This window comes from Coturnix japonica, chromosome 3, assembly GCF_001577835.2.
Source record: "Coturnix japonica isolate 7356 chromosome 3, Coturnix japonica 2.1, whole genome shotgun sequence".
Lineage (NCBI taxonomy): Eukaryota > Metazoa > Chordata > Aves > Galliformes > Phasianidae > Coturnix > Coturnix japonica.
This window is the reverse complement of record NC_029518.1, coordinates 4,725,297-4,745,007: the sequence shown is the minus strand read 5'-3', so window position 1 is coordinate 4,745,007 and position 19,711 is coordinate 4,725,297. Positions and strand designations below refer to the sequence as shown.

General features: G+C 36.3%; 1 protein-coding gene across 2 annotated transcripts in view; it reads left to right on the top strand.

Moving 5' to 3' along the window:
• The window catches only part of PSME4 (proteasome activator subunit 4), a 55,983-nt gene that overhangs the window by 26,700 nt on the left and 9,572 nt on the right, over positions 1 to 19,711 (top strand). For both annotated transcript variants that reach the window (XM_015856744.2, XM_015856743.2), the window contains 21 exons: positions 21 to 88; positions 631 to 846; positions 1,747 to 1,904; positions 3,471 to 3,566; positions 8,757 to 8,812; positions 9,867 to 9,923; positions 10,096 to 10,151; positions 10,251 to 10,349; positions 10,867 to 10,929; positions 11,089 to 11,184; positions 11,980 to 12,111; positions 13,491 to 13,700; positions 14,342 to 14,478; positions 14,825 to 14,878; positions 15,492 to 15,621; positions 16,207 to 16,288; positions 16,789 to 16,942; positions 17,479 to 17,548; positions 18,263 to 18,388; positions 18,701 to 18,853; positions 19,574 to 19,678. In XM_015856744.2, coding sequence (XP_015712230.1) covers positions 21 to 88; positions 631 to 846; positions 1,747 to 1,904; positions 3,471 to 3,566; positions 8,757 to 8,812; positions 9,867 to 9,923; positions 10,096 to 10,151; positions 10,251 to 10,349; positions 10,867 to 10,929; positions 11,089 to 11,184; positions 11,980 to 12,111; positions 13,491 to 13,700; positions 14,342 to 14,478; positions 14,825 to 14,878; positions 15,492 to 15,621; positions 16,207 to 16,288; positions 16,789 to 16,942; positions 17,479 to 17,548; positions 18,263 to 18,388; positions 18,701 to 18,853; positions 19,574 to 19,678 — 2,318 coding nt within the window. The remainder of the gene's footprint in view (positions 1 to 20; positions 89 to 630; positions 847 to 1,746; positions 1,905 to 3,470; positions 3,567 to 8,756; positions 8,813 to 9,866; positions 9,924 to 10,095; positions 10,152 to 10,250; positions 10,350 to 10,866; positions 10,930 to 11,088; positions 11,185 to 11,979; positions 12,112 to 13,490; positions 13,701 to 14,341; positions 14,479 to 14,824; positions 14,879 to 15,491; positions 15,622 to 16,206; positions 16,289 to 16,788; positions 16,943 to 17,478; positions 17,549 to 18,262; positions 18,389 to 18,700; positions 18,854 to 19,573; positions 19,679 to 19,711) is intronic.

Here is a 19,711-nt window from a genome sequence, read left to right as displayed (position 1 = left end):
CTATTCATTTGTTCCCCTAGATGATGATGTGTTACGTGATGAAGAACTAGATAAGGAGCTACTTTGGAATCTTCAGCTTTTGTCAGAGGTATTGCAAAGAATACTCTCACTGTGCATGTGTGCCATTGAATCTTATTTGATGCCTCTGAAAGAAAAACAAAATTGAATACTGCTGTTAAGCTAAACGTTTTATGAATGACTCTGCGTAGCTTTCTCTTCTAACTTTAAATGGGGCGTAGAGAGAAGGAACTAACCATAGGGGCTGTACATGGAGTTACATTAAAGCAGTTATTTCAAATGGTTTTTAAGGAGTAGAGAAAGAATAGGGTTCAATTTAGGGAAAAAGACATTGTGGTACAGGTAAATGTAAAGGGCATCCCAATATGTATAAACAATGCTAGAAAACTTCAAACAAGATTAAAAGGGAAGTATTTCATGCTTCTTGTATGTCACTTTTTCAACAGTAGAAGTGGTAATTTGTGTGCTAGTCATGTGTAAAATCCAAATTTCATGTGTTTTGCTGAATGAAACGTGGTACAGGATCAGCTGAGTGATGTAATCATCTCTTTAGTCCTCCAGAATCAGATCATCTGCTATATTTACTTTTCAAATGTTTGTCTTTCCTGTTAGATCACTCGAGTGGATGGAAAGAAGTTGCTACCATACAGGGAGCAGCTTGGGAACATTCTGCAGCGAACCCTACATTTAACCTGTAAGCAGGGTTACATTCTGTCTTGTAACCTACTGCATCATCTTCTTCGTTCTGCTACACTTATCTACCCCACAGAGTACTGCAGTGTGCCAGGTGGCTTTGACAAGCCTCTTTCTGAATACTTTCCTATCAAGGCAAGGATTTTCATTTATTTAGGATTAGAGGATTTGACTTTCTTTTTAAAAAGCAATCATACACAATATAATTTGTTTTAATTTGGAGATTGTAGCAGCAATGGAAAGTGTAATTGAAAGATGCTTTAAGCTTTTAAATGTATAGAGCAATTATCAAGTTACTTAAAGTTATATTGGTAGCAAAAAATGAATAATGACTTGTTTTGAGTAATTATATAGAATGACATTTTTATGGTGCATGTGTGTTTTACAGTGAATGCATGACTACAGCAAGGTAAAGCAAGAGTTATCTACCTGTGTTTCTTAATATAGTAATTATATGATGCATTTTGTTGAGAGCTAGCAATCTTGAAATGCAGTGTTAAGATTGCAAAAGAATTTTGCTGTTCACTTAAATACTCAGTCACAAAAAGCATTACTGCACTGGAACAAACTTAATCTTTTACCTGCTATATAGCCTTTTCTTATTCCTTTTCATATAAATGTGATAATCAGATACTACAAGTAATGTTGGGGACATGCAAAAAAGAGTGTAAGTACATCACAGCAAAACAGTTGCCAAAAATGGAGATATGGTATTTTTTAGGAATTTTCATGAATGTTTTTGAATTTGAATCTGGTCAAAGAAACAACAAAGTTAAGTTGGGCTTTTACAGTCCTTTGCCTTTTAGTCTTTCCAGATATGTTATGTTCCAAGTACATGAAGGCCATATATTAGGTCTGGGATTACTATGTTGTTTTTTCCCGAAGTTCACTGAACAACTTCTTTATAAGGATAGCCAGTTTTTGTGTTTTGCAGTGATGTTAAGTGGTTTTTAAAAGTTGTTTTTGTTTTTTGTTTTTTTAATTTAAGATTTATATCATGGTTTGGTTAATGTGAGATATCTTTATTTAATATAGGACTGGGGTAAACCAGGTGACCTGTGGAACTTGGACATCCAGTGGCATGTTCCTTCATCTGAGGAAATAAACTTTGCTTATTATTTGTTGGACACTTTTCTTCAGCCTGAGCTCACCAAACTACAGCACTATGCAACTGGAAAACTAGAAATGTCCAGGTCAGTGGTAATACTTAATACAGAGGAAATGCATATATCCACTCGTGTCTTCAAGTGGTCATTGCCAGTTGTACTAGCACTACAGACATTAAGGAGCAAAATGCTGTAATGTTACATTGTCTTAGGATATTCCAAGTATCATTCCAAGGTTTTCAAAGTGCATATAGGTTGGAAGTGCATTTTGTGAAATTGATAGCAGATGATACATTATGGCTCTTTTAATAGTCAGCAAGAAAGCTTTTCCTCTGCGCTCTCTATTGTTACTTTGGTATAACCATTTGACTTTCCTGAGGTATGAAATGGGGTGCAGATCCAATTTGGCTTGTGAGTCTTTTCAGCACTTCCTTAATTACAATTGAAAGGATTTGCTGCATAGTGTGGCCCTGCAAAAAGTGGCAGTGTGGTAACTGAGGAGGTAATGGAGTGTCAGTGGCATGAACAAAGGTGAGTAGAGGCAAGGTTACCATTAGCCAATCTTGTTAAGCTTTGTTAGCACAAAACCATGACTTTAAAGGACAGTTTCCTAATCACAACACAGTCATGAGTTTCTTACGTGCTAAAGCACTTACAGGTATCAAATAACTGAAGCTTTTTACAGTTCTCTCAAGAAATCTTTTCCTTGTATTAAATTCTTCTAGCCTTGATATAACTCTGTGGTTATTTATACCTCATCAGATGTTCATGGTACAACGTCATATCTCATGCAGTACAGTGCTGCTCTTCATGTAGCAGAGTGTATCAGACTCCTAAACATATTTCTGTCCTACCAAGGTCCCACACTGCTTTATTCCTGAAAAAGGCAATATATGTTTGACAAATCAGTGTCACCAGACTGTAATCATAATTTATACTTAGGCTAAAGGAAGAAAGTATATGTTTCCCATTTAGGTCTTTAGCTTATTTGTATTTGTTGTTGTTGTTTTGTTTGTTTTGCGTTCTTCTGTTTGTTTGGTACCTTGTATGTAAACCAGTTAATTTATAACAGATTTGGGCTTTGATTTGGTCAGGGCTTCACTATGCTACTTAACAGAAGTAAATGATGATGATCAGGACTACTTATGAGCACTTCAACTGCAAATGAAATTGGTATGCAAGGTAGCATAGCTGCAGGAATAGAGAATGCTTTAAGTAGCTGAGGGTGTAATGAGTGTGAATAAACGAGGGTGCCAGGTGAAGCTGCTTTAAATGGCAGTATTTCAATAAGTAGCATTTTTCTTAATTCTTATGTAAATTTAATATCTCACAAAATTCCTCCAAACAATATGTTGGAGTAGAACTGTCTGTTTTGAAGCCAGTGGGTCTCATTATCCTTAAGTTTCTTCTTGCAGACTTCAAAAACTCCACGAGTGTTGATGGTAAATAATGGAATCTGATTGCAGAAAACAAGCAGTGCTTCTTGCACTTCACTCTTGTATTTAAAACTGGTGCAGCTTGGGGGAAAAAAAAAAAAAAAAAAAAAAAAAGAAGACTTCTATAAAGCTCCACAAAACATATAATTTATCTTCTGTATGTTTTGAAGTATTTAATAAAACAGTTAAAGTAATAGGTATTTCTTGTTTTTTTAAGAGATGACGTGCAACAGTGTCTTGCCATCGTGCATAACTGCTTGATTGGCTCTGGGAATATTCTGCCGCCGCTGAAAGGAGAAAGGGTAGCTCATCTGTAAGTAGAATTTCTTTATCTATCACAAATATCTGTAGTGTATTGTGATATTATGTCATGCTTTTTCAGTATTTTCTTATTGCTGTTGACACCCAGCTGCTTCTAGTGACTGTTTTTAAGGAATTCCCATACCACTATAAAGATAAACTTAAAATATGAGTTACAGAAGCAATGGAGTGCTTAAAACATGAAATAATGTTAAGTCTTTTCCCATGCAAGGCTGTGCAAATGTTTTTAAAATGTACTTCTAAATGTTTTGAGTGGAAGATTTGAAGATGTGCTTCATTCTGTGCTTCTTTATTGAATACATACAGTTTGTACAACAGCATGCTGAAATCAATTTGTAACTAAAGAAATGGAAATCTTACATGTCAAAAGTAAGATCATTTAAGAAAAATAATTTATTCTACTTATTGACTCTAGAGCTTGAGAATCCTTCATTATTTGTACTCTGAACAGCCTTTCGACTTCATCAGTAGGTCCTGCAGCCACTTACTACATTTACACAGAGGCTTTTGAAAACCATAATTAAAGTTTTATATATATTTATATTTATATATATTTAATATAGGAACTCTGAGGGAAGGGAAGTAGAGTGGCTATGTGCACAGACTATTATTTTTTGACCTCTTAAGGTGGACTGAATACTTCAGGAGGTCACATCACACTGTTTTACAGACTTTGTTTCAAATATGTATTTGCTCCCTGCATATTTGTTCGATTTATTTGTCAAGAACAGTTACAAGATCAGTATCAGTTAAACATCTTGAGAGGCTGAGTGATGCATCTGGGGCAAATGGTGTTCATTTTGATGGTTCTTCTTAAGAAATGGGTGTGTCTTAATGGATTACTGTAAGGAAGCGGGCATCACAGAATGGTGCCAAGAGGAAATGCATGCTCTTCAGGGCCTTAGTTCCTCCTCTTCCTTCCCCAAGAAATCCCTGGAATATTTGTAGGGAGGAAGACCTCTTCTTAGTAAAAAGCAATATTAAACAGGCTGCTTTCTATCCCATGTGTCCACATTCTGCATTAAGATTATAAGCCATTTGTATATCGGAGGTGCCTTTGAACTTGCTATTAGAGAGGGTTTCATACAATAGGAGCAGACTTGAGAACATACATGAAACACTGATTTGAAATGGAAGGGTGTTTGTTGTCAGTGACTAATTCTGTTATGCAGAATGCCCGTTTTAAGTACTGTGTGGGCACAGTTGATAGCTAACACTGGTGGTGGTGATATTCACTGTCCTCATGTGGCAGCGTAGGAATGTTTTAAATGCAAGTGTTGCTTAAATAATAACAAAAACGAGAGCAGCAAAAATACCACCCTTATTATTATTATCATATATCATTATTAAATATATGATATTAATAAATATCATTATTAAAAATGATCTACTGTAGGAGATTGGGTCAGAACACCTCTGTCAATGAACTCCAACGAACTGCAGCTGATAATGTGCTGTGTAGCACAGCATTGTTGTTTGGTCTGGCTTTAATGTAAAGCTGAAGAGGTGTAACTGGTAGATTTTCCTTTATCTGATGGTTAAGGATACGTAAAGATTCTTGCTATGCTGGACAGATGATGAGAATCTGTTTCTTTTAACTCTCACCTACCTAGTGAAGGAAAGCCATTTAGGTGGGAGAACTTGGAGCTAAATAATTTGGACCTCAGTGGGAGAATGGTGCTAGGGTGAATGTTTCTGCTTTGTGGAGTGGGATGGTGAACTAGACATGAAGACCCAGTAGTACTGTAACCTCCATTGGTGCGCAGACTGCTCCCTCTGCCCAGATGCTCTTTCCCTTTAATGTCTGTTTTGTCTTGTGGTTTAACTCTCGTGCCTATTGCCCAAGTACTTGCAATCCCTGTTCTGGGGGTCTCGTTGCAACCTTGTGCAGGGGACACTGGGGAAGATACTGGCAGGAGTGAGGAAGAAAGGAGAAGAGATATTGTTTCAATATGTATATATATTTTTTTAAATTTCAGATACACTGATACCTTTTGACTTTCATACATAGGTACGTTTTGTTAAAGGACACCTAGTTAGTAAGAGGCACACAAATAGCTGCTGTATCACAGCAATCTCAGCCTTACTATTGCTGGTGTTTAGAAGCAGCTTCATACATTTTAGTTGATTTAATTTGCTAATTAATTTAACTGGCTTAGTCATACAGTGTGTGTGGTATGAAGCAAGATGACTTAAATGAGTGAGGAATTAATTAGTTGGTTTTTTTTTAGCTTAAGTAATACAGGAAGATAATTACAGAAATTTTATATTGACTATTTGTCACAGATGCCACAACTTGGCTGAATGCTCCTTTCATTACTGGTTGGTGTAATCAACCTGTGCTGTTGCATAAAATTCTCACCAAGGGTTTGATGTTGTTTTATTTAAGGGTAAGTTTCAATCTGTAATGTTACATAAATGAGGCAGTCCCCAGGCAGGCTGGGAGGCACTGCTTGATCACTGCTCTGCTAGGAGTGAGTCAGCCTTCCTGTCCTAAACCTTGCTACTGATGAACAAACAAATTGCAGCCACAGATACAGCAGACTGCTTTCCACTGACACTGAAACCTTTTCCTGCTGGGTGGTTGTTGTTACTAGCTTTCTTTTGAAGTTGTTTTCCAACAGAAAAACATTTATTGCAAATGTAAGGCCTTTCTAGTAATGTGTGGAAAGAAGTCTAATACATTTTCCTGCCATCATGCTGTTAACCTGGGATTTTTTTGTTTGATTAGGGAGGTTATATTATGATTATTTTCATAGAAGGATGTTGATGAATGTTCATCTGTTACACTGTTCTCTTCTGGTTACTTTTCATCCTGAAAAGTTTTCTGTGAATCATTTGATCCATTTCTAGAGACTTTCCAGTAGCTTTTGTTGCTCCCTAATACTGAGCAACTGAGAGTACACCATTTCGGAATGTTATTGTTCTTTAATATTTCTCCTTGCTAAGAAGAAGAGCTTTGTGTTGTATCCCTACCAGTTTGTGTTGGTTGAAAATGGATTTGCTTCTTGAATAGTTAACATACAAAGCTTTTCTGTTTCTTTTTGTATGTGTCTGTGCGTTAAAAAGCTTTGTTCTCTTTCTTTACGTTGCTTGATAAATGCCAGCTAAATATTTCAAACCTGTTGTTTGTCTCCAAGTATGTACCTCGGCTTGAGCTGCCTTGAGTCTCCTGCTTTATTCTATAATCTATGGAAATAATTTACATCTTTCTGAAAATGTCATTTAATGCCCCTGCCATTTTAAAAAGCAAAGGGAGGAAAAGAATTGAGGAAGTTGCAAGAGCAATCCTTTCTGATGGCAGCGGGTTTTGTTGTAGCTGCTCAGAGTTGCTGTGATTTAAGCTGTCACAGGTGTGGAAAAATGAAATGCATTCATTTCCATGCTGGCAGGAGCACAGTGTGGTGGTTGCCCTGCTGTACAGAGTGTGTGTAGACACATACAGTGCTTCTGTGCAAGTAGTCTGCCCTTTTCCCCAAGGGTCTGCTGTAATTGGTGATAATGTTGATGTTTTTGTTGTTGCAATGACTCTAATGGTGTGCAAGTAGAGATTTTCCAAACGCAAAGATTATAAAGCTTTCAGAGGTTAAAAAATCACTGATGTTTGGTTGAGTTCCTGTTTGCACTATAAGCATAGTGCATCAGTTGTTCTCAGATGAAGATGCGTCTGGATTTGCACTGTAGCAACTAAGAGAATGAATTTCTCAAAGTTCTGCTTAGTTGGAATTTTTCTTCTAGCAATAGGGTACTCTTTGCCCCTAAGTTTTCTTGGCAGTCTGTGTTGATATAGAATGAACTGTGGTGTTATTTGCACATTGAATGAAGTATTGCAATGAGACTCTTGTTATCAGTATTGACTGTGCCATTATGGAAAACACATTATTTCCTTCTGTATGGCCTAGGCATAGCACTTAAACTTTCTCTGACCAGTGCTTGAAATGCAGAGTGTGGGTGACATGGATCTTTTTAGTTGGCCAACTAGAAAACTTTGTTCCATTTTGCATGAGGAATTTTCACCCTGCTAGCAACCCTGCTGAATTACATGGTTCTGCATGTGGAGCGATGTCATGGTGTGCGAGAGCCATCCCAGGTTAGGTTAAGATTGCACAGTGCTCTATGTTGTTGCTCCTGGTCTGCTGCTCTTGGTTTCTGCCTAGAGGGCAGGGAGATCCTGGAGCATTGCTTTTGCTTGGTTTTAAATGCTGGATATTTGGCTAGCTGGAAAGAACAGCTGAAGGAAAGCTTAAAAAGCTGCAGTCTCTGTAGACCACTAGAGGGAAACCTGGTAGATCACACTTGAATTTTCCTTGCTGTCTCATGGATAGAAAAGCTGTACATGAACTTAAATCTTATTAAAGAAAACAGTTTAAAGCTAAAAATATATTAAAATGCTTGAGGGAAAGCATGCTGCTATGAACTCGTTTACTTATCAGCATGCTGTGCAAATAATTACTTGATGTCTGTCTGTCTGAGATTGTTAATTTATCTGTTTGAGACCACAGAATCTTTATATGTTTATGGCCTAAAGTACTGGATTTAGATTGGATATTTTGGAAATTGATTTAGTGGATTTTTTATTTCTTTTACATTCATTAGCATAATATGATGTCTGAATTTCTATTTTATGGTGGTTGTAGATGAAGTAAATAAGGTTCAAAAATATACTTAAAAAATGACCCAAATCCTGGAAAAAGTGTGTTGTTGGGGTTTTTTTTTGCATGGTTATTGATTATGAACTTGAAGCAACAGTAAGTATAATTCCTGTAGATTATGGGGACCAGAGTCAGAAAAGCTTCATCAGCTTAACCTGTCAGGAAAGGATCTTGCTTCAGTCCTTTGCCATTCAGCAGTCAAACTCTTCTGGCCTTCCTAGCCTAAGATGGCTGCAGCTGTGCTTGTTATCATGAGTGTGTTGGTAGGTTTGACAGATACTGAGTTTCTGTTAAATGAGGAATCAAGACTGTGGGTTCCCAGTATCCTTACAGTGTGCTTGTCTGATACAGTCTGACATGTTAGTAGCATTTCCTAATAACTGTTAAAGAACTGAGGCACACACTTAGTTAACCCAAACCTTTATGGCACTATCAACATGAGCTTTAGCTTGTTAAAATTAATAAAACGCCACTAAAGTTCTTGTGGTCAGTGATTTCTATGTAGTAATATTTGGTTTGTTTCCGTGCAGGGTACCAAGTCTGGTATCTTTGGAAGAGACAAAACTGTACACAGGTGTTGATTATGGTAAGTAGAAACTAATTCTGCTCAAACAGGTTCAAAGTGATGTTTTATCTTCCCATATCTACCCACCTGTGGAAGCTGTAGGTTCTTCTTGAAAGCATAGTTTTGATTATTCTCTATATTAAAGAGCTTTCTGGGGCCAGAACAGAATATTTGTGGATGCTCCATTTTATCTTTAGCTATGGTAAAGACATAGATATGAAATAAACACTGGAGTGCTGGAGGCTTCTGTGGTTCATTCACAAAAGGAACGTTGCTATTAAAATAGTTACTAGTCATTGCCGTAGTAGAAGGAAGCATCACATAGATTTCCCTTCAACCTTTCTAGTACTAACTTCTAAACTGCTCAAAGATCAAAGGGTCAGTCACACAGTATGGGCATTTAATAGTCATAATGATAAAGGATTATTTGAGTCCAGTTCTTTGGAGTCTGAAACATCAAAGTTGGCAGATTAACTTTGTCCTCAGGCTTTATCGTGTTCTTTACTGTCTTCCAAGTTGGAAAGTTTAAATAAGAGTTGGAGGCACAGTAACTGCTTTTCAGGTGATTGAATGTACTTGCTTTGACACTTATCTGGTCAGTTAATTTACAAGCAGTGAGTTTTTAGCCTTCTAAGATACATATATGAAAATGGGCAAACTTAAAAGTTAGTCATTTTTTAGATCAACTCGAGATTGTTCTGGTTTAAAACTTTCCAAGAAATTTGCTCATGTTATTGAGCCCATTTTTTCGATTCTGTATTTTTGTTCTTATTCAGATTGGAGATGTCTTTTCCTCTGTTCATTGAAGGGGAATAAATTCCCAATGTTTTATTGGCTTAATCACCTGAAATGTATCATCTATGTTCTTTGGGTTTCTCCTTTACCCTGCTTAGTTTCATAAGTTAAACAATCTGCCTTATTCTGTGGTTATAAAGGAAACCATCTGTCAAAGCAGAGGAGGAAGATCCAATAATCCGTACTGTGTTTTCTGAGTAGTCTGCTCTGGGTTTCTGCTGATGTACTTAAGTATTGTTTTTTGCTTTTATAATAAAGAATATGTTTAATTTTTGTACAGATTTATCAAGAGAGAATTATCGTGAATCTATTGCAAGGGTTACAAGGAAATTGTTGCGTAAGTATAAGAATTAAACCTTTTATGTAAGAAGTACAGTGGTTTTTGTGTAAAGTTTAATATAAGAAACCTGTTTCCTTTACTGTGCCTGTAATACTTAAGCTTTATAGAAATTGTTTATTTTAAAGCTCTTTTCCTCTATAATAATACATTATTATTCTTCAAATTGCAGGTTACATACTTGATAATTCAGAAGATGATACCAAATCTTTATTTCTAATAATAAAGGTATATTTATTATTTTTAGTACTTCAGATATGACATACTTCTTTTTTGCAAACAAAATGACTTCACTTTGGAAAATGATTGTCATCTTTTTTCTTGCAGATAATTAGTGATGTTTTGCAGTTCCAAGGGTCTCACAAACATGAATTCGATTCCCGATGGAAAAGCTTTAATCTAGTGAAAAAATCAATGGAGAACAGGGTCAGTAAATCTTTGTAAAGCTTGAGTGTGTGGGGAGAATAGCTCCTAATGCTCAGGAAGGCTTTTCCCACATTGTCTTTACAGTCCTAATGAAAATTTTTCATGATTTTGAAATCTAATTTCTGTGTATTCTGATTTCTGAATATTGTGTTGCAGTACGTTTGTACCTTTACTTGGAAATCTTACGCTTAGCATTTTGGAATTATAACCCACCAGTTAGCATCCTTAGACCAGAATCTGAGTCTTGGCATGATGCTCTGATCATTGTTAACAGAGTAATTTGTGTGACCAGAGCTTCCTTCTGCTTGCAAAGGGAACTTATTCCCAGAGTAAATGAGAATACGTAAATGAAAACCTTTACTTGGGGGGAAAAAAAGACAATATATCAATATATTCTCACAGTGTCCATTAAATTTGCCTGTTTGTAGAAGAGGAAAAATACCAGTGGATAATTGAGTCAGTACAGACTGCTGATGTTAATATTGAAATCTGAACCCAGTTATGTATTTCCTTGCAGCTTCAAGGAAAGAAACAGCATATCCGAGCTTTGCTGATAGACAGAGTTATGTTGCAGCATGAGGTAATACCTTCACTTGATAGTATTACTAACACATTTACTAGAGAAGCTGATTTGTTATATTGTCATTTAGTTAAAGTTGCAGTGATCCTGCACTGTTGTTTCACTTACATTATTAAAGTCTAAAAATAAACCTTTATTTGTGTTCTTAATGCAATTCAGTTGAGAACACTAACCATGGAAGGCTGTGAATATAAAACCTCCCACCAGGAGATGATCAGAGATCTTCTTTGTTTGTCCACAAGTTCATATGGTCAGGTAAGTAACCATCTTTTGTAGTTCTAAAATATTATGTTGTTTTTTTTCTTTTTTCTTTTTTTTTTTTTTAAATTTTCAATTCATTTTCATGGTAATATGAAGCTTTCAGTTACCTCATTTATGTTATTTAACAATTTTGACATATTCCCCTCTTCATTAAGTTAAGGATGGGTGGAGAGTCAGCCTAAGGGCTACAGATTTTTGAGCTTATTTTCTAAATTTCTAGAACAATAAATAATATCAGTTAAAATTGTACTAGCTTGAGGCTTTTAGATGTGATATTTCCAATATAATTAATAACACTGTGTTCCTAAATCTGTTATTAGGAAGTAGGCAAACTAGGTTTTTAAATAATAATAAAATCCAAAGAAATATATACCATATAGATGCGCAAATGGTTGTACTATGAATTCTTAGCCCTGTGGGAATTCAGTGCATATATAAATTCAGATCCATCCACAGTGTCTACAGGCTCTTTAGAGTTCTGCATGTAGCATCCGTGATGCTGCCTGTTTGCTTTTATAGTGATATTAAAAACATAACGACTGTTTTTGGCAGCACAAAGAACTTTTTAGCTCTTCTCAAATAAATGCTTGGAACAAGTTCATTTAGATAGAGTTGTGAGTAAGGGTGAGGGGAAGTATGTTTAACATCTACAGCAGGTGACATGCTTCAGTGCACAAATCAATACTGTTAATTTTGCATATGTAAAAAAGTAGCCCCCTTACAAAATAAATTGATATAGTGTATATTTTTGGTTCAGAAGATTTTCTATTAATTTCTGTCTTCCCACAGGTCAGAAGTAAAGCTCAGCAGGCATTCTTCACAGCACTGGGAACATACAATTTCTGTTGCAGAGATATCATTCCCTTGGTTTTGGAGTTCTTGCGTCCAGATCGGCAAGATGTCACTCAACAGCAATTCAAAGTACTTTCTCATTAACTTTGTTTCGTGTCTGTCTTTGAAAGTGTATTTTCAGGAAGATTATTAATGGTTTTTACAAGCATGACTCTTAGGCTTCTGTGGCACATAGCCTAAGTGCAACTAATATTAAACAAATATTTGGGTTAAATGTGTTGTCAGAAGAAATTTAGTTCCTTGTTTCATTGTGTGTTGAGATATTACAAAAGCGAATGTTAGCAGCTATATTTTTAATAAAATTTGAGGAAGCTATAGTCCAAAGCATTAAAATTCATTGAGCAGTTCAGTCAGCTGAAACAGTAGAACTCAAACTGGACTAAAACATTTCAGTCAAAGCAAGTAACTTCTGATGTTGTCTGGAAATGCTGCTGGTGCAGTGATACTGGGGGCACTGTCTGTCCAGGTGTTCCCTTCCTGGTCAATGAAGCATCATTCTCCTTCCCTTCCCCTGCACCTCCTCAATCTTCCTGACCACAGAGACATGTTTGGGTTCTTGCTGTATGATCAGAGCAACAGATCTAGCTTCTTATCCTACTCCACCTGCCTGATGTTTAATGTCAGACAGCATGTGATTATATTGCTTATGTAGGTTATTGTCATTCTTCCAGTTTCTTGTTTTATCCTTGCACCTCTTTCTACTTTGTCTCTGTAATGATGAAGCCAAATTTACTTTCTTATCCCAGTTGATTCCAATCTTCCTACATTACAGCATTTGCTACAATACTGCAATTTGGCATTTCTGATACTGCTAGCTACCCAGTCATAGCCTGTTCAATATTATTGACACGGTGAGCTAGGTACTAGTCCTTCTAAGACTCAACACTAAGGTCCCCCAAGACTTCCTTCCAGTTACCTGTGAAATGAGGCAGTATCTCATAAAGCTCCAACTTAATCACCTGTAAAATCCAAGCACTCTTGTTTTCACAGCTCTTGTCAGTTTTTCACATTGCTACCTGTTGCATTCACCAGTTCTTTGTGTCATTTCTGGCAGTCGTCCACATCATGCTCAGTGAGCAGTTTCAGGTCTGGGCCTATTCAGCAGCCTCTTGGTCAGCCTGCAGCCCTGATGTTTTCAGTGCAGCCACACATGAATATGTTTACAGAAAAACCAGATATGCTACTGCATAGCTCTGTAACGTAATTCGAAAGCCAGATTTCCCTTTTGTGAAGCAATTAATTGTTGGGATGTGTGATTTGCTTAGAACATTTCTTTAGCACAAAAACAATTTCAGAATATATTCAGTGTTTTGTCAGTGAGGCTGTGCGAAGGCATAATCACATTTTGGTAATGTGAAGATTATTTTTTGTTCTGTGCAGGTGAACACGTAGATATCTTACATGAAAAGTGCTTTACTATTTAAAAATTGCATCTTTAACTTTTATAGGGTGCCTTATATTGTCTTCTTGGAAATCACAGTGGAGTATGTTTGGCAAATCTTCACGATTGGGACTGCATTGCTCAAACATGGCCAGCAATTGTTTCTTCTGGGCTTAGCCAAGCGATGTCCTTGGAAAAACCATCCATAGTGAGACTTTTTGATGACCTAGCGGAAAAAATCCACAGGCAGTATGAAACCATCGGATTGGATTTTGCAGTAAGTGACAGATAGATTGGAGTTAATGGCTTGGCTTCTCAGTGCATCTGATTACACGAGAGTTTGAGACTCATTTTTATTATCTAAATTAGTGTTCTGATGTTGATTCTGTATTGTTTTCTGTTACAGCAAATGTAGACCTGTGTCTTTTGAATTGAAATGTTGTCACTGGAAAGTGTAACATTTTGTTAAACTTCCTTACAAAAAGGAAGCTTAAGTAGTTTTCCCTTGTTAATCAATGTACTTCTTGTTGATCAGGTATAAAGATGTGCATTGGTACAACAGAGCGGTCAAACTAATGTCAGCGTGTGTAGCCATGGCCACACTGTGCAGATTTGCACAACTGCCTTTTTCCTAATCAGTGTTATAAATGGCATGATTTGTTTTAAACAGTGAGTGACAATTAATAAAAGTTTTTATAAATCTATTTTAATAAATGCTGTAATGAAATATTAAAGTTTGTCTTTAATTTGCTTGCAAGAAATAATTCAGCTGTGTGAACAGTCTGTTACTTCAAGGACTCATCTGTGCAGTCAGGAACTTCCTATCGTTCTCAAGCCTCCTTATTTCAAAGCAGAAACAAACACAGAAATTTTGCAATTGCTCCTTGGTTTGAAATGTCTGCATTTTTCTATCAATAGGTTCCAGAGAAATGTATTCAAATTGCTGTCATGCTGCAGAGATCAGAACATCCCAGTTTAGATCTCGCACCGCTTTGTTCAGAAGAAATGCAGTTAGGGATTCAGCGGCAGAAAGAAAAGAATGCTGAGGCTCTGCGGTAAGTTAAACCTCCCTTATTGCTGATCTGTTCTGTCTAATACTAACTGTGCATTAAGTGTAATAATCCTAAATTAATGAACTAGTCTCAAATAGACAAACCAGGAGTGCCCAAGGATTGTTTCTCTCTTGGAGTGGCATCCTCTATCCTCTACACTTGAATTTCCTTCCTTCCTTCCTCCTTCTCTTCCCTGTCCTGCCAGTTGGTGCTGTGTTTGATGCATTGTTGTCATGGTTTTCACTCACCTTTTTGGTGAGGGACTTTGAAGCTACTTTTATGTAATTCTCTTAACAGCATCTAATTGATGAGTGATTTTTTTGTTTGTTTTTTCTTCCTCCGTGCCTAGAAACTATGAAAACTTGGTCAACATGCTGTTGGACTGCGTGGAACAAAGAAATCTGTAAGTCTCCCTTCATGTGTAGGAAATGTTTTATTTCTTTTTGGTGGATTAGAGTTGAATACAAGAATAAATACCCTATTCATCAAGAGGTGCAGTTGGAATGACCAGAATATAACAGCCTGTGTAGCAGAATGGCATTACTGTCTCCCAGATAAATGAGTGAATGAGTCTTGAATTTATTCTCATTGAGATTTAGACTCGTTAATATAAGGCATCGTTTCATCCTGGAGTTCAGCTTTGTCATTGGTTAATACATATATATCTTTGTTGCTGCTTATTGTTATGGGGAAAAAATTGTTTGCATGATACTAATGTCCAAATAAATTTTAATTGATGACATCATATTAAAAAATAAAATCTCAAAAAGAATGACGTTTCAGGTCAATGTTTTACATTGTTGGTGTCATTTTAATCCTGGCATTTCAGCTGAGTGTAATTTTAGTTGCACTTTGAAGATTTCCCTGTGTCAGTGGAGCTCATTGACTTATAGTCAATGATATATATTCAGACTGATGTTAAGTCATGTTCTATACGTACACAACCTGTGTGATCATTTCAGTGCAAGAGCAGTGCATGCAAACTCTGCTGAGTATTGTCTGCTTTGATTTTTCAGTCCCTGGAAGTTTGAGCACATCAGTATTGGCTTTCTGTCCCTGCTCCTGAGGGATGATAGGATACTGCCTGTCCGTGCCATAAGATTTTTTGTGCAGTGTCTCAACCATGATGCAATTGTAGTTCGTAAGGTAAGACCAATGTAACTACCTCTTTGTTTTGCAGCTCAGTGGGTTTTAGCACAGATGTTTGTTATTCTGCTGCGATGCAGTACAAAAACTGGGGCATGCATCCCTACCCACGTTACAGATGTTTATGTACTTAAAAGCTTCTAATCCAAGAGACTTGGTGATGCTAGAGCCACTATGAGTGATGGAAAGTCTGTAAACTGTGAAAACATGGAACATGTCTATTTGTACTTATTCAGTTTAGAATCCTTTTATGTATGTGGGGTTTTTTTTTCTATCTGTAGCTTAATATTTGAAGCAATTTCATTTGTTCTGTTCTTCCACCTTTCATTCTGCTTGTCTCCTCAGTGAGACTTGAAGGTAAAGGCCACCTCCTTGTGAGTGGGGAGATGTTGATGCTCTGCAAATGCTGCACATGATTCCTGTCTGCTAAACAACTAAAACTGCAACCACTAGTGTGGTGAAGTGAGCTGCAGTGTTTGTTAGCTTTTTAGGACAGAGAAGCTGGCTTAAACTGTGCCTGATGAGATGATGAGACATCTTTGTGGTGGTAAATGTATGACATGGATGCATGGTTCTGTCTTTTAGGTGGCTATCTCAGCTGTGGCTGGTGTTCTTAAGCAGCTTAAGAGAACACACAAGAAAGTGCCCATATGCCCATATGAAATAAGTAAGTTTTAATTAAAATTAAAAAAATAGATTTTAACATGTTTTTTAGATTTTTATTTTTCTGTTTTAATTAAACATGGAATCTCAAGCTTTTCATTTCTCTCTGGTTAATGTCCCATTCAAACAAAATAGATAATACAAAACAGCGAATTTGTTGTATTTTTTTAGAAGCATTATGTATTATAATGTTATGTATTAATATCACGTAATGTAAATATTATGTGTGTTTTGGCACACTTGTATGTATTAAACTATTCACTTTTAATGAGTTAAAACTTCAGAGATGTGGTTATGGCCACTCTCCTTTCAGAAAGCCTTGCACTTTGTAAGAATGACTTATATACCTGCTCTTATTATGCCATTTGTCTCAGCATTTCAAATGGCATGTTTGTTTAAATTCATAAAGGAATTTCTACTATTTATACTGATGCTGCTTTTAATCTCACAGAGCAAATCTCAGTGCAGATTTGATTGATAGAACCTAAATTATTCTTGAACCAGGTGGAAACCCTAAGCCTTCAAGTATTCAGGCTGGTGACAGGCTGGATAACCAGTGGCTGCACTACGACAGTCAGAACTTACCAAAGACTAAGGAGGCGTGGGAGTCATGCTGTTTTGTGGAGAAGACGCACTGGGGGTATTACACCTGGCCTCAGTGAGTACTGTTAACCAACGTGTACTAACTCCAGATATGAAATTTGGCAGGAAAAAAATAAACTTAAGTTTTCTGAAGTTACTTAAGCAGAGAACTTAAGTAATGTGTGCTAGATTTCCTTTTTTGATTGAACGAAAGTAACAACAAATTATTTATCCTTTACTTAGCTTTTCTTGCTTGTTTTACCACTTTTGTGTTTTTCAGTTCCTACTTGGTGTTCTTAGCTTTGTGGGTACTATAAGTGCTTGTTACTTATTACTATTAAACTTCTTCCATCAGAATTATACACTGTTTTATAATTAAATATGGATATTTGAAAATAGTGTGATTTCTAAGTCTGTTTAGCAGTCTATCACTGGTAGTTCTGGATTGCTTGCTATATAGCAGTACCATTGTAATTATAGGCTTAATTTGTTGCTGTAAATTTTCTTTCAAGTTTTGCTTTCTTGAAGTCAATAAATCCTATTTTTAATATAGAGAACATAGGAAATGGAGATAACTTGTACTTTAAAACGTTACTTTTTTTTAATGTCCAGGTCTATGACAGTTTATGCTCCAGTTGAGCAGCAACCAAAGCTTGGTCGAAGAAGAGATGAATTGACAGAGGTAAAGATTTGAGTGAATTTCATTTGTGTGAATTTTCTTAACACTGTTCCTTTGTACTCCTTCTTTCTTTCCTTCTACTCTTTTAAAACATTGTCCACAGATCTATGTAGTTGCAGAGATGAAATTCTCTGTTTCAACCTAAGTATTTTATTTGGCAAATGCTTACATAAAACATCTGGAAACACTTGATTGAAAAGATAGAGATACAATTCAAATACTGTGTCATGGTTATGATCATGTTATTAACTAGCCATAAGTGATACTTGTTCTGAAGCCTAGATCATCAAAAGGCATTTTTAAAAGCATTTTTCTACTTAATTTTCATGCCAACTGTGTTGGTGTATAAGAAATTATTTTCTATACATTGCATTTTCTCTATCAGCGATCACAGAATCACTATTTATGAGAAATGTCATTAACTTTCACATCTTTATCAGATTTTGATACAAGGTAATTAATGATGGTGGTAATTACTTCTTTGTAGGGGTAGTGCAAATGAAAGGAAAGATGACTGGAAGTTATTAGTAGGATTAAAAATTAGGTGGCACTGAAAACATGACATAATATTCTCTTTAAAACTGGAGAGATAGATGGTTAATCCAGGCATGTTTTCTTCCAGAAGTAGAAATAAAATGGAAATTAGCTCTTGAAAAGATTGTGATGTCACCGTGGTGGTGAAACACCACAAAACTAATTCTCTTTCTTCTTTTTCAGGCAGAACAAATTATATATGATCATTTTTCTGATCCCAAGTTTGTTGAACAGTTAATAAAATTTCTGTCTTTAGAGGACAGAAAAGGCAAAGACAAATTTAACCCTCGCAGATTTTGCCTCTTCAAGGTAAGTGAAGTTCCATAACTAAATAGAGTTCCTTTTTGCAGTGAATTATCCTAGTGTGGAAAAGCCACACACATCTTGTGTCTTACTGTTGGGAAATATATATGTTGTTATGCTTAATCCAATTAACCCTTTCTTGTGGTGAACTACTTCAGGGAAGAGTAATTTGGAAGTCTGTAGGATGCAATATGTAATTATAATATAAAAGCATTGTAATTTCGCTTTCTGCATATTCAAATCTGAAGTTCTTCATTATCATGTGTTGCTTACAAAGACAGCAGTTTATACTGATAATTTTCACATTGTCTTTTACAGGGCCTTTTTAGAAACTTTGATGATGCCTTTTTGCCAGTTCTGCAGCCCCATTTGGAACGCCTTGTGTCAGACTCCCATGAAAGCACCCAGAGATGTGTTGCTGAAATTATAGCTGGCTTGATAAGAGGTTCTAAACACTGGACATTTGAGAAGGTGCTGAAGTAGTGTTTTTGAGTGGCTCTTGAAAGTTAAGGGATAAGCTTGAATTGCTAAATGCGTTCAACCAATGTAACTGAGGGATGTTGATGTGCCATTGAAGTCCAAGGAAGGGCTGAAAGAAGTTACAGTATGCAATGCTCCATTGCAGTTCCTAGCTTGGTTAGGAGCCTATATAATGGTAGGTGATAACAGAAGGCTACAGCGTAAAACAAAAAACAGTCAGCTTTTAATGTCTTGACAAAGCTGACATCTGTAATCTTCCAGTTGGGATAAGTGCTGCTTATGTTCAATTCAGACCTGTACATTTTTCTATAGCTGGACCCCGATGTCTGGTATTTATATGCTAAGAAGTAATTCTGAGAGAATTAGTATTTTTATTTGAAAATAAATAAAGTGAGGAGGGAGTGCTTTAGGTGTATAAAACTGCTCTCCTACCAAAAGCAAAGCATGCATAGCCTGATCTTTAAATTGCACGTGCATTCTGATTGTATTTAAGTCATTGTGAATGTGGTGCTTACACAACCTGCAGTATTTCAAAACACCTATTCTTGAAATCTTAGCTCTGATGCTTATTCCCTCTTATTAATATTGTAGAATAGCAACATCTAGAAATAATCTTTTCTTATGTTTTGAGAAGATTGAAGAAATTGGGTTCACCCAGGTTAAGCAGCCATTAACTAGACAAATCTCATGGTTTGCTTTCTTGCTGAGCAGGTGGAAAAACTTTGGAAGCTTCTCTGTCCTTTGCTTCGAACAGCTTTATCCAACATTACAGTGGAAACATACAATGACTGGGGCACGTGCATAGCAACCTCATGTGTAAGTAGTCCGTCTTCACTTTTGTAAAGTTAC